Source organism: Cetorhinus maximus, chromosome 22, assembly GCF_964194155.1.
Source record: "Cetorhinus maximus chromosome 22, sCetMax3.hap1.1, whole genome shotgun sequence".
In the NCBI taxonomy this organism is placed as follows: Eukaryota; Metazoa; Chordata; class Chondrichthyes; order Lamniformes; family Cetorhinidae; genus Cetorhinus; species Cetorhinus maximus.
The window spans coordinates 7,456,206-7,470,453 of record NC_135900.1 but is presented as its reverse complement, the minus strand read 5'-3'; the positions used below and the strand labels follow the sequence as shown (position 1 = coordinate 7,470,453).

General features: G+C 47.8%; 1 protein-coding gene across 11 annotated transcripts in view; it reads left to right on the top strand.

Annotated features, from left to right (window-relative positions):
* Window positions 1-13,785, top strand: part of tspan9a (tetraspanin 9a) — a 197,531-nt gene extending 183,746 nt beyond the window's left edge. For 3 of the 11 annotated variants that reach the window (XM_078567733.1, XM_078567734.1, XM_078567723.1), the window contains 4 exons: window positions 5,167-5,298; window positions 5,394-5,477; window positions 8,726-12,742; window positions 12,807-13,785. In XM_078567733.1, the coding sequence (XP_078423859.1) occupies window positions 5,167-5,298; window positions 5,394-5,477; window positions 8,726-8,797 (288 nt within the window). In that variant the 3' untranslated portion in view covers window positions 8,798-12,742; window positions 12,807-13,785. Of the gene's footprint in view, window positions 1-5,166; window positions 5,299-5,393; window positions 5,478-8,725; window positions 12,775-12,806 lie in introns of all 11 variants that reach the window. The other 8 variants (XM_078567732.1, XM_078567730.1, XM_078567731.1 and 5 more) reach the window with 8 other exon arrangements.
* Window positions 13,786-14,248: the final 463 nt, after the last annotated feature.

Sequence of the window (14,248 nt, the reverse complement as noted above, 5' to 3'; positions counted from 1 at the left end):
ATCTACACTACATTCATAAACCTACTTTACAATAAAAAACAATAATATAATGAAAAATATGTCAGTTTCATGACAAATGCCGCACACAGACACCCACACATGTACACTATCCCATTCACCTCTTTGCCTCTCTTGCTCTATTTTGGCCCCTCTCTCTCTCAGCCTCTCTCCCCCTCCCCTCTGTCCTCCCACTATTCAGTACCATTGCAGTAATGTCTCTGTGTCTCTCGCTCTGTATCTCTTTCTCCCTGTCTGTCTGCCAGTCTCGCTCCCTCTGCCAGTCTCGCTCCCTCTGCCAGTCTCGCTCCCTCTGCCAGTCTCGCTCCCTCTGCCAGTCTCGCTCCCTCTGCCAGTCTCGCTCCCTCTGCCAGTCTCGCTCCCTCTGCCAGTCTCTCGCTCCCTCTGCCAGTCTCTCGCTCCCTCTGCCAGTCTCACTCCCTCTGCCAGTCTCTCGCTCCCTCTGCCAGTCTATCCTCAGCAGTCTCTCTCTGACAGAGAGAGAGAGAAACGGGCAAAGAGAGAGAGAGAGAGACTGACAGAGAGAGAGAGAGACTGGCCCAGTCTCTCTCTCTCTCTCTCTCTCTCTCTCTCTCTGCCAGTCTCTCTCTCTTTGTCAGTCTCTCTCTGTCAGTCTCTCTCTGGGCCAGTCTCTCTCTCTCTCTGTCAGATCCCCTCTCTCTCTCGCTCTCTGTCAGTCTCTCTCTCTCTCTCTCTCTCTCTCTCTGTCTCTGTCTCTGTCACTCTCTGTCAGTCTCTCTATCTCTCTGTCAGTCTCTCTCTCATTGTCTGTCAGTCTCTGTCTCTCTCTCTCTCTCACTCTGTCAGCCTCTGTCTATCTCTCTCTCTCAGTCTTTCTCTCTCTCTCTCTCAGTCTCTTTCTCTCTCAGTCTCTCTCTCTGACAGAGAGAGACTGACCCAGAGGGAGACAGACAGAGAAGGGAGAGTGGCAGAGACAAAGAGACTGGCTCAGCCTACCTCTCTCTGTCAGCCTCCACCTCTCTGTCAGCCTCTCTCTCGCTGTCAGTCTCTCTCCCTCTCTCTGACGGTCTCTCCCTCTCTCTCTGTCAGTCTCTCTCTCTGTCAGTCTCTTTCCGACAGTATCTCTGTCTCTCTGTCAGTCTCTCTCTCTCTCCCTCTCTCTCTCTGTCAGCCTCTCTCTCTCTCTCTGTCAGCCTCTCTCTCTCTGTCAGTCTCTCTCTCTCTCTGTCAGTCTCTCTATGTCAGCTTCCCTCTGTCAGTCTCTCTCTGTGTCTATCAGTCTCTCTGTGTCTGTCAGTCTCTCTCTCTTTCTCTGTCAGTCCCTCTCTGTCAGTCTCTCTATGTCAGCTTCCCTCTGTCAGTCTCTCTCTGTGTCTGTCAGTCTCTCTCTCTTTCTCTGTCAGTCCCTCTCTCTCTGTCAGTCTCTCTCTCTCTCTCTCTGTCAGTCACTCTCTCTGTCAGTCACTCTCTCTGTCAGTCACTCTCTCTGTCAGTCACTCTCTCTGTCAGTCACTCTCTCTGTCAGTCACTCTCTCTGTCAGTCACTCTCTCTGTCAGTCACTCTCTCTGTCAGTCACTCTCTCTGTCAGTCACTCTCTCTGTCAGTCACTCTCTCTGTCAGTCACTCTCTCTGTCAGTCACTCTCTCTGTCAGTCACTCTCTCTGTCTGCCTCTCCCTCTGTCTGCCTCTCCCTCTCTCTGTCTGCCTCTCCCTCTCTCTGTCTGCCTCTCCCTCTCTCTGTCTGCCTCTCCCTCTCTCTGTCTGCCTCTCCCTCTCTCTGTCTGCCTCTCCCTCTCTCTGTCTGCCTCTCCCTCTCTCTGTCTGCCTCTCCCTCTCTCTGTCTGCCTCTCCCTCTCTCTTGTCTGCCTCTCCCTCTCGCTTGTCTGCCTCTCCCTCTCGCTTGTCTGCCTCTCCCTCTCGCTTGTCTGCCTCTCCCTCTCGCTTGTCTGCCTCTCCCTCTCGCTTGTCTGCCTCTCCCTCTCGCTTGTCTGCCTCTCCCTCTCGCTTGTCTGCCTCTCCCTCTCGCTTGTCTGCCTCTCCCTCTCTCTTGTCTGCCTCTCCCTCTCTCTTGTCTGCCTCTCCCTCTGTCTGCCTCTCCCTCTCTCTGTCTGCCTCTCCCTCTCTCTGTCTGCCTCTCCCTCTCTCTGTCTGCCTCTCCCTCTCTCTGTCTGCCTCTCCCTCTCTCTGTCTGCCTCTCCCTCTCTCTGTCTGCCTCTCCCTCTCTCTGTCTGCCTCTCCTTGCCTCTCCCTCTCTCTCCCTGACTTTCTCTGTCTGCCGCTGTCTCTCTTTGTCTTCCCCTCGTACCATCTTCCCACCTCTCTCTCTCTCTGATTGTCTTTCTGTGCTTGTCTGCCACTCTCTGTCAGTCACTCTCTCTGTCAGTCACTCTCTCTGTCAGTCACTCTCTCTGTCAGTCACTCTCTCTGTCAGTCACTCTCTCTGTCAGTCACTCTCTCTGTCAGTCACTCTCTCTGTCAGTCACTCTCTCTGTCAGTCACTCTCTCTGTCAGTCACTCTCTCTGTCAGTCACTCTCTCTGTCAGTCACTCTCTCTGTCAGTCACTCTCTCTGTCAGTCACTCTCTCTGTCAGTCACTCTCTCTGTCAGTCACTCTCTCTGTCAGTCACTCTCTCTGTCAGTCACTCTCTCTGTCAGTCACTCTCTCTGTCAGTCACTCTCTCTGTCAGTCACTCTCTCTGTCAGTCACTCTCTCTGTCAGTCACTCTCTCTGTCAGTCACTCTCTCTGTCAGTCACTCTCTCTGTCAGTCACTCTCTCTGTCAGTCACTCTCTCTGTCAGTCACTCTCTCTGTCAGTCACTCTCTCTGTCAGTCACTCTCTCTGTCAGTCACTCTCTCTGTCAGTCACTCTCTCTGTCTGCCTCTCTCTCTGTCTGCCTCTCTCTCTGTCTGCCTCTCTCTCTGTCTGCCTCTCTCTCTGTCTGCCTCTCTCTCTGTCTGCCTCTCTCTCTGTCTGCCTCTCTCTCTGTCTGCCTCTCTCTCTGTCTGCCTCTCTCTCTGTCTGCCATTCTCTCTGTCTGCCATTCTCTCTGTCTGCCTCTCTCTCTGTCTGCCTCTCTCTCTGTCTGCCTCTCTCTCTGTCTGCCTCTCTCTCTGTCTGCCTCTCTCTCTGTCTGCCTCTCTCTCTGTCTGCCTCTCTCTCTGTCTGCCTCTCTCTCTGTCTGCCTCTCTCTCTGTCTGCCTCTCTCTCTCTCTCTGTCAGTCCCCTCTCTCTCTAAACAAATACAAAAATAAAAATACTTGGAAAAACTCAGCAAGTCTGGCAGTATCTGCGGAGAGGAACACAGTTAACATTTCGAGTCCGTATGACTCTTCAACAGAACTAAGGAAAAATAGAAGAGAGGTGAAATATAAGCTGGTTTAAGGGGGGGTGGGACAGGTAGAGCTGGATAGAGGGCCAGTGATAGGTGGAGATAACCAAAAGATGTCATTGACAAAAGGACAAAGAGACAAAAGGACAAAGAGGTGTTGACGGTGGTGATATTAGCTAAGAAATGTGCTAATAGGTGACGTTAAGGGTAGAAAGCAGGACGAGCAAGGTACAGATAGCCCTAGTGGGGGTGGGGTGGGGGTAAGGGATCGAAATAGGCTAAAAGGTAGAGATAAAACAATGGATGGAAATACATTTAAAAATAATGGAAATAGGTGGGAAAAGAAAAATCTATATAAATTATTGGAAAAAAGGGGGATCGGAAAGGGAGTGGGGATGGAGGAGAGAGTTCATGATCTAAAGTTGTTGAACTCAATATTCAGTCCGGAAGGCTGTAAAGTTCCTAGTCGGAAGATGAGGTGCTGTTCCTCCAGTTTGCGTTGGGCTTCACTGGAACATTGCAGCAGGCCAAGGACGGACATGTGGGCATGAGAGCAGGGTGGAGTGTTGAAATGGCAAGCGACAGGGAGGTCTGGGTCATGCTTGCGGACAGACCGAAGGTGTTCTGCAAAGCGGTCACCCAGTCTGCGTTTGGTCTCTCCAATGTAGAGGAAACCGCATTGGGAGCAACGAATGCAGTAGACTAAATTGAGGGAAGTGTAAGTGAAATGCTGCTTCACTTGAAAGGAGTGTTTGGGCCCTTGGACGGTGAGGAGGGGGGATGTAAAGGGTCAGGTGTTGCACCTTCTGCGGTTGCATGGGAAGGTGCCGTGAGAGGGGGTTGAGGTGTAGGGGGTGATGGAGGAGTGGACCAGGGTGTCCTGGAGGGAATGATCCCTACGGAATGCCGCCGGGGGGGTGAAGGGAAGATGTGTTTGGTGGTAGCATCATGCTGGAGTTGGCGGAAATGACGGAGGATGATCCTTTGAATGCGGAGGCTGGTGGGGTGATAAGTGAGGACAAGGGGGACCCTATCATGGTTCTGGGAGGGAGGAGAAGGCATGAGGGCGGATGTGCGGGAGATGGGCCGGACACGGTTGAGGGCCCTGTCAACCATCGTGGGTGGAAAACCTTGGTTAAGGAAGACATGTCAGAGGAACTGTTTTTGAAAGTGGCATCATCAGAACGGATGCGACCGAGGCGAAGGAACTGAGAGAATGGGATGGAGTCCTTACAGGAAGCGGGGTGTGAGGAGCTGTAGTCGAGGTAGATGTGGGAGTCGGTAGGCTTGTAATGGATATTGGTGGACAGTCTATCACCAGAAATTGAGACAAAGAGGTCAAGGAAGGGAAGGGAAGTGTCAGAGATGGACCATGTGAAAATGATGGAGGGATGGAAATTGGAAGCAAAATTAATAAATTTTTCCAGGTCCAGACGAGAGCATGAAGCAGCACCGAAGTAATCATCGATGTACCGGAGAAAGAGTTGTGGGAGGAGGCCGGAGTAGGACTGGAACAAGGAATGTTCCACACACCCCATAAAGAGACAGGCATAACTGGGGCCCATGTGGTCCTGTCTCCCTGTCTGCCCCACCTCTCTCCGTGTTTGCCCCTGTCTCTCTCTGTCTCCCTTTCTGCCCCTCTCTCCTTCTTGCTCTGCCCTCCTTTCTCTCTTTCTCTTTCTCTCTATCTCACCCTCTCTTTCTCTCTGCCTCCCCCATCTCTCCCCCTCTTTCCCTCTCTGCACCTCCCTCTCTTTCTTTCTTTCTTTCTCTCTCACTCAGTCTCTCTCTCTCTGCCCACTCATAGTTCAGTACTGTTACAATGATGTCTCTCTCTCTCTCTCTCCTTCCCGCAGTATGAGTGCTGTGGCGTTGATAACTCCACTGATTGGGATGCAGTCCTGGGCAGTAATATTGTCCCTGACTCCTGCTGTCAGGAATACAGCAAAGAATGTGGAAAACATAGTCCCAGCAAGTGGTTTGTGCCGGTAAGTGTTCGATATTGCAGTATGCTGTACCCTGAGTGAAGTTTAGTCATTATTCTGTGAGGCAGGGATGCTAACAGTACCTCTCCCTGTTTTAGGGTTGCTACAATAAGATTGAGACATTGCTTGAGAAGCAGACGGCCGTCATTGGCTCCATTGTGATATCCATCGTAGTGATACAGGTAAAGCTGCAAACCACACACCCCTCACCCCCTCTCCCCTCCCCTCCTCTCCCCTCCCCTCCTCTCCCCTCCCCTCCTCTCCCCTCCCCTCCTCTCCCCTCCTCTCCCCTCCCCTCCTCTCCCCTCCCCTCCTCTCCCCTCCCCTCCTCTCCCTTCCTCTCCCCTCCTCTCCCCTCCTCTCTCCTCCCCTCCTCTCCCCTCCTCTCCCCTCCCCTCCTCTCCCTTCATCTCCCCTCCCCTCCTCTCCCCTCCTCTCCTCTCCTCTCCCCTCCCCTCCCATCCCCTCCTCTCCCCTCCTCTCCCCTCCCCTCCTCTCCCCTCCCCTCCCCCCCTCTCCCCCCTCTCCCCTCCTCTCCCCCCTCTCCCCCCTCTCCCCTCCTCTCCCCTCCCCTCCTCTCCCCTCCCCTCCTCTCCCCTCCTCTCCCCTCCTCTCCCCTCCCCTCCTCTCCCCTCCTCTCCTCTCCCCTCCCCTCCCCTTCTCTCCCCTCCTCTCCTCTCCCCTCCCCTCCCTCCTCCCCTCCCCTCCCTCTTTGTGAAGTATTTTCTGTTACTTTGGTTGAATCTGCAAGGCAGCAGCTTTGCTGATTCTTACGTCGCTTAAACTGATCCGGGCCACGGTTTTTCAAAGCCCCATCGGGAGGTTTAATTTCCACTTTTATAACAACCGTAAATGCCAGCAGCTCACAGCCCTGCTCTCTGACCTGAGACAGCCAGAATGACCCTCTCTCGTTGGCTCAGGGCCATAGAACCATAGAACACTACAGCACAGAAAACAGGCCATTCGGCCCTTCTAGTCTGTGCCGAAATATTATTCCGCTAGTCCCATTGACCTGCACCTAGTCCATAACCCTCCAGACCTCTCCCATCCATGTATCTATCTAATTTATTCTTAAAACTTAAGAGTGAGCCTGCATTTACCACGTCAGATGGTAGCTCATTCCACACTCTCACCACTCTCTGAATGAAGAAGTTCCCCCTAATGTTCCCCCTAAACCTTTCCCCTTTCACCCTAAAGCCATGTCCTCTTGTGTTTATTTCCCCTAATCTAAGTGGAAAGAGCCTACTCGCATTTACTCTGTCTATACCCCTCATAATTTCGTAAACTTCTATCATATCTCCCCTCATTCTTCTACGCTCCAAGGAATAAAGTCCTAACCTGTTTAACCTTTCCCTGTAACTCAACTCCTTAAGACCCGGCAACATCCTAGTAAATCTTCTCTGCACTCTCTCAATCTTACTGATATCCTTCCTGTAGTTAGGCGACCAGAACTGCACACAGTACTCCAAAGTTGGCCTCACCAATGTCTTATACAACCTCACCATAACATCCCAACTCCTATACTCAATACTTTGATTTATGAAGGCCAGTATGCCAAAAGCTTTCTTTACAACCTTGTCTACCTGTGACGCCACTTTCAGGGAATTATATATCTGAACTCCCAGATCCCTTTGTTCCTCCGCACTCCTCAGTGCCCTACCATTTACTGTGTAGGTTTAGCTGTTAGATCCCCCTAGGTGCACCTCCATGAGGCGTAATCTCCACCTGACTTGGAGCCTCTACAGTCGACATCAGTACGTCGATTGGGGAAGTTTACCTGAGCTGGTGCCTGTGCTACAGAGGGGCAGTTCTGACACGCGTGACGGAGTAATGTAGACAGACAGAAGTGGAGCTTTTGGGTGGGGCTGGGGGCAGGAGCAGGGAAAGGGGGCTGAGAGTCTCAGATTGAAGGGCCTCCAACGTCTAAATAGAGCAAAAGAACAACATGTAAATGTAGAAGGTCATTTGAGATGTTGGAAAAGGCTCTGGCAGGGGTGAGGACAAGATCAGGGGGCTTGCGGGGGAGGGGAGCTGCTTCAAACATGGACTTTTGGGAAAGATCACAGAATTGTCACAGCGCAGGAGGAGGCCATTCAGCCCATCGTGTCTGCACTGGCTCTCCAATTGAGCATTCTGCCTTGGTGCCATTCTCCTGCATTTTCCCTGTACCTTTTGCACATTGTTTCTATTCAAATAATCATCCAATGCCCTCTTGAATGCCTCGATTGAACCTGCCTCCACCGCACTCCCAGACAGTGCATTCCAGACCCGAACCACTCGCTGTGTGACCGTGTATTTTAGGGAGTAACATCAGGAACGGGAGGCTGGAGATGGGGCTGTAGTTTGCAAGGATGGAAGGGCCAAGGGTTTGTTTTTTTCGGTGAGAGAGTTGTTGATGCTTTGAAGGGGAGAGGGAGAGGGTGAGTACCTGAGGAGAGAGAATCATTAACAATATCAGCTCGCACGAGAGCTAGGAGGGGAAGTTGGGTTGTCAGCAGTTTCATAGGGATAGGGTAAAGGGAGCAGGAGGGCAGGTCTCATGGAAGAGGGTTGAGGGGAGATCGAAGAAAAGCAGGATGTGAAACTTTCACAACGTGCAGAGATTGGAGAAGCTGGCCTTGTTCTTCTCGAAGCAGAGAGGTTGAAGGGGAGATTTGATTGGCATGTTCAAAATCATGAAGGGCTCTGATAGGGTAAATCAGGAGAAAACTGTTTCCAGCCTTGTTAGGGTTGATAACCAAAGGGACACCCATTTAAGATGATCAGTAAAATAACCAGGTGGGAGGTGAACATTTTTTAGGTGGCGGATTCAATGGTAACTTTGAAAAGGGAATCGGGTATTTGTCTGAAAAGCAAAAGTTTGCAGAACTATCGGGCTTGAGGGAATGGGATAGTCTCTCAAAGATGGGCACAATGGGCCAAATAGTCACCTTCTATGATGTATCATTCTATGACACTTATTCCAAGATTTGACAGCTCTTCGTGTAAAGATGAAACCTCCTGACATCTAACCTAGTCGTCTGCTTGGATACGTGTCCCCGCGTGTTCCCAAACCTGTTGTGCTCAAATGACCTGTCCACACAGACACAGTCTATTCATTTCATCTTTATAAACATTAAATCTCCTGAAGCCTATGCTATTCTAGAAAATTCCAAATGTTCTGGTTAACCTGCAGACAGCACACTGAGAGACCCTGATCATGATTTCGCAAGTGTCTATTGTTCCTTGCTTCTCAGACAGATTTTCTGTCTCTTGACGAGTATTCCTGGTGTTGGGATTTCTCCTTGCTGTATGCTGTTTCCAGTGGTGCCGGGATGTAGGGAGAGGGTTAGAAATGGGCATTGATAGCAGAAACGTAAATTCTAATTGTATAATCTTGACTTGGTGTGGCTTCTCTCAGTTGATTTTGCTCTGTTTCGTTCTCTCCCAGATTCTTGGTATGGCTTTCTCGATGATTTTGTTCCATCAAATCTCCAGAAGTGGCAAAAAGTACAAAGCATAATCTTGGTTGGATGATGAGTCGATGCCCTCACAATATTGCGAAGTGTTCTTCAGAAGCTCAAAGCTTTGCCTGCCAGGCACAATTCTAGTCATCCTCTGCACTTGGAAACCTGCTCCTTGCACAGTTCAGGAGTGACGATTCCTTACCTTTTGCCAAAGAAATGTAAAGCGCTAACCACCATCAGCTTCTCTCTGGCGATTCTGCATTCACCCAATCACACCCCTCCCCACCTTCCCCCAACCCTCCTACACTAAATGTAGAACTCACTGCAGCGCTGACCCGAGAAACGTCTGCCCTAACCAACGTGTGTAAAGCTTGCAGTGTTAAACAGGTCCACAACCTTGTTGGCATGGGAATCCCACTTATATTCCCTTTTGAAATGGATTCTGAAGTTATTCCCGTGTCCTTGGAGCGCAGAGCAGAATGCGCCTGTGTCCTGTTCTCTGGCTCCACACCAGGAAAGTGTTTTTTTTTTGGTGTTTTTTTTTGCACAATCCCAGAATAGAAGGTGTTACAGATGTCTGCCTTGAGTTGCATTAAAAGGTCATTTGTCTAAACCAGTCTGCGAGGGAGGGAGGATTTCTCAGGACTTTGCCTGACTTTCCGAACTGTACTCTCAGCAAACAGCACTCCCCAGTGGGAGATCACTAGTCCGAGAAAGATGTAATGTTTTAAGCTTTCTTGCAGATACGTTACAAAAGGGAACCCTATAGGTCGGGGGAATCCAGATCAGTAATTGCCTAGTGCAGCTTACTAGTAACCAACTGGTTCCATCCGAGTGACTAATATTCCTCACCATCCTGTCCGATGTACGATAGAGAAACAATGGCCTTTTCCTGAGTTGCTGCAATTCACTCTGAACTGTTCATCCAACACGAGCTGTAGAGAGGGAGCTGCTCTGAGGGCAATGCTGCTTTATTTGAAGAGCCAGAGATGGGGTCTGACCATCAGCATGTATTCATTTACTCTTTGCAAATACAAATGGAACTTTTTTTAAAGGTAGATTAGGAATTGTATCTTTTAATTAAATAATGGAGCATTTTTTTGTACTGTTTGAACTTTTTATATGGGCTTTTTCTGCTTTAACTTCACTGCACAAACTGCTGTGTGATCTTGAAAAGCCAAACTGTTCAGGTAAACTCGGGTAGCGTACTTGTCAGCTCGGTGATGGTACTCATTTGTCCTGACGTCATTCAGAAGTGACAAAACAGGTCAAGATCACAGTCAACACAGGAGCAGTATTCAAAATGCTGAGAATACGCAGCAGGCCTGGCAGTGTCTGTGGAGAGAGAAACAGAGTTCACGTTTCGAGTCTGTGGCCTTTCATCAGAACTGGGAAAAGTTAGAAATGTCATCATTTTTGAGCAAATGAAAGGGGGTAGATTGGGGCAAGTAAATGGGGCAGTCTTGTTTCTCATCACTTGACTCATTACCACTCCCTTTTGGCTTTTAGAACCATAGAACACTACAGCACAGAAAACAGGCCATTCGGCCCTTCTAGTCTGTGCCGAAATATTATCCCACTAGGCCCATTGACCTGCACCTAGTCCATAACCCTCCAGACCTCTCCCATCCATGTATCTATCCAATTTATTCTTAAAACTTAAGAGTGAGCCCGCATTTACCACGTCAGATGGCAGCACATTCCACACTCTCACCACTCTGAGTGAAGAAGTTCCCCCTAAACCTTTCCCCTTTCACCCTAAAGCCATGTCCTCTCGTGTTTATCTCTCCTAATCTAAGTGGAAAGAGCCTACTTGTATTTACTCTGTCTCTACCCCATATAATTTTGTAAACTTCTATCAAATCTCCCCTCATTCTTCTACGCTGCAAGGAATAAAGTCCTAACCTGTTTAATCTTTCCCTGTAACTCAACTCCTTAAGACCCGGCAACATCCTAGTAAATCTTCTCTGCACTCTCTCAATCTTACTGATATCCTTCCTGTAGTTAGGCGACCAGAACTGCACACAGTACTCCAAAGTTGGCCTCACCAATGTCTTATACAACCTCACCATAACATCCCAACTCCTATCCTCAATACTTTGATTTATGAAGGCCAGTATGCCAAAAGCTTTCTTTACAACCTTGTCTACCTGTGACGCCACTTTCAGGGAATTATGTATCTGAACTCCCAGATCCCTTTGTTCCTCTGCACTCCTCAGTGCCCTACCATTTACTGTGTATGTCCTACCTTGGATAGAACCATAGAACACTACAGCACAGAAAACAGGCCATTTGGCCCTTCTAGTCTGTGCCTCCTGTCTTCCACCCTATCACAAACCTTCCCTTTTGTTCCTGTACCCACCCCTCTCCCCTTTCACTTAAACCTATTACATTTCTACCTTTTTCCAGGTTCTGATGGAAGATCACAGCCAACTTGTCTGTCAGTCTTGTTTGGCAACTTAATGGAGATTGCGGGTGAGGATAATGGCTGGATTTGTACAAAGCTGCCATGTGGTCAACTAATTTAGCCGTTTCACATCTGAATGCCTAACCTCTAGAAAGCAATAAAACAGACTATTTCAGCAATTGGTCACTCAATTTGTAACTCGTTGAAGTGGCAGTAAGATTAGACAGCAGAGTTTGTTAACCACCTTATTTGTGCTACAAGCTACAGAAGATGATGACATTCTGTGGCCTTGACTTGCATAAAGCTCACTGTTTCTAACCTCTTGCTTTGTCCACTCGGCGTCAGGAATGTGCTGATGCTGCCACGGTTATGCTCAGTCAGAGCTAATGGTATGTGTAAGGCTCCCAAATTGGACAAAATTGTCTGCAGTGAGTGTGGAGAGGCTCAAGGTCTGAAAATAATTTCCAGAATCCAATGATTCAGGTGGATTTACTGTGTTCTTAATAAAACTTTAAACTTGGCTGGGTAACAATAAGCTCATGCGTTAAAAGGATTGGCTTTTGAAGTTGTGATTGAAGAATTGATTACACTGCCATCCATCTCTGTTGAGCTGAACACTACATGTTGGGTTGTAGCTGGAGGGAGAGCTGTCCTAAGCACATGGGGAACCTGTATGGAAGTAACACAGTACACTCCAGACCTTAACCATCCCTGTCTTTATTAAGTAAAAATACAGGCCGGGAGCAGAATGTATATAGCAACACCTTTAACTCAGGAGATATTTAACCAAAGGGAATGAGAGGCAGCTGCCTAAGGTGAAATGATGCCAGGTGCGCTCCAGTAGTAAAAGTGTCCCTGGTGAGCAGGATTTCAGACCCTGGATGTGGGCTTGCTGGGATGAGATTAGTGTAAAACTGTAGAAGTGTCTGAGCTGGAACATTTCCTGTTAGAAGAAATTCCTCAAAGATAAAGACACACGGGAATTTTAGTGAAAAGGATGTTTAAGGGAAATGGAAATTTTATATACAGAGTTAGATTTTCCCCTCTCATCCTCTCCTATTCTCTTACCCCTTACCCACTCTCCCTTTATTGCTCTCTTCCGAACTCAGTAACTTGCTCGGTCACAGGTCAGTAGCAGTTGGTAGTGCTTTTACGTGTTGGTTACAGGTCAGTAGCAGATTTTCAATGCATTGGTTACAGGCTAGTGGCAGTTGGCGGTGTCGCACTGCATTGGTTACAGGTCAGTAGCAGTTGGCATTGTCTCAGTGCATATGTTACAGATCAGTAACAGTTGGTAGTGCGAAACAAAAACAAAAATAGCTGGAAAAACTCAGCAGGTCTGATAGCATCTGACAGAACTGATGAAGAGTCATTCAGACTCGAAACGTTAACTGTGTTCCTCTCCGCAGATGCTGTCAGACCTGCTGAGTTTTTCCAGCTATTTTTGTTTTTGTTTCAGATTTCCAACATCCACAGTATTTTGCTTTTAGCAGTTGGTAGTGTTTAGGTTACAGGTCAGAGGCAGTTGATGGTGTCTCAATGTATTGGTTACAGGTCAGTAGCAGTTGGCACTGATTTTACATGTTGGTTACAGGTCAGTAGCAGTTGATAGTGATTTGGTTACAGGTCAGTATCAGTTGATAGTGATTTGGTTACAGGTCAGTATCAGTTGGCACTGATTTTACATGTTGGTTACAGGTCAGTAGCAGTTGATAGTGATTTAGTTACAGGTCAGTGGCTGTTGGCGGTGTCTCACTGTTGGTTACAAATCAGTAACAGTTGGTAATACTTTTACACATTGGTTACAGGTTGATGGCAAGCGCTGCTTGTCTCAAATGCAGCCTTCTGAGTGAGGCCTTCAATTGGAATCCCTTCAATGTAAAATTTAGAGGGAGCGCAGAAATTTTTAATCATTTATAGGACTTTACCTGGCAATCTTCGGGCTCATATATCATGCAAGTTAAACCAGAAAGAGAGGGATGGAGGCCAGTGTTTGCTGTGATAAAAGGGACCATAAAGTGTTTCAGCAACTTGAGTTCAAAACAATGCTCCAGATGAGAGAAGTTGATTGGGTGGGTGATGGATTCCAACACCGACCCTGTTTGCTGCTACACAAGTTGTTTGAACACACGTGGAAGGTAGCGAGAGTGTAAAATGTTTCACAGATACCGAGCAGTTTCTAATAAACTGCCCGTTTGTTTTTCCCTCTTGACAATTTACTGGACTGTGCGAAACACCTTTACTGAGCTCGGTGTGATGGAGGGCGCCGATTGGGGAGTTTGAGTTTCAAAGATCACACAGTGTTTCTCCCCCCACTCCCTGCAGCATTTCCATTGTGAAATGAGCTGATTTTTAAAATCACTTTTTCATCCCCACGCTTTACAAAAAAAGTCTCCTTTCATTTCCTGGCCATGATGTGGTTTTGACATCAGTGAATTTATTTTACAGCCGTTGCTTTGAATCTATTCATAATCTAGAAACATTAATGAGCATTATAAGAAATGATGAAAATGCTGAATTTATTTATGTATAGCATTTGGATACAGATTAACGACCTTTTCAATTGTATTAAAATACGAGATATTGAAGCTATTAAATGCATTTTACACTTCCTGTTTTATAACTTGGAGCTTGGGGGGGGGGAAAGTTTGTTCAACATTTACAGGTTTAAAACTGCTGAGAACTTTCAACTCACTGACAGTAAAAGAATATCAAACCATCCACGTTCTGGGCGGAGGTCATGCAAAAGCCACTCAGTGACTATTCAGCGTGTGTGTGTGTGTGTGTAAAAGACAAGTGATCATTGTCAGGATTGAAAGTTAATTAAAAGCATTTAGACTGTGTATGTTTGAACCAATCTGTAAATGATTTCTCAGAACAAACTTGGATTGTAATCCTACAGTTTTACGTTAATAATTCTATTGATTTTTAAACTCTTCTGGCCAGTGGCACTCACTAACAGTGGATTAAGTCAAACCTTCTCCGCAAATCCCTGTTGATGTGGCGGCGGAGAGCATTCATTCCCTTGACAGTTTTTAAATTAGAAAATCACTCACACTTCAGATTAATTCCTCCTGGTTGTAGTTGGCTGTTTAATCTG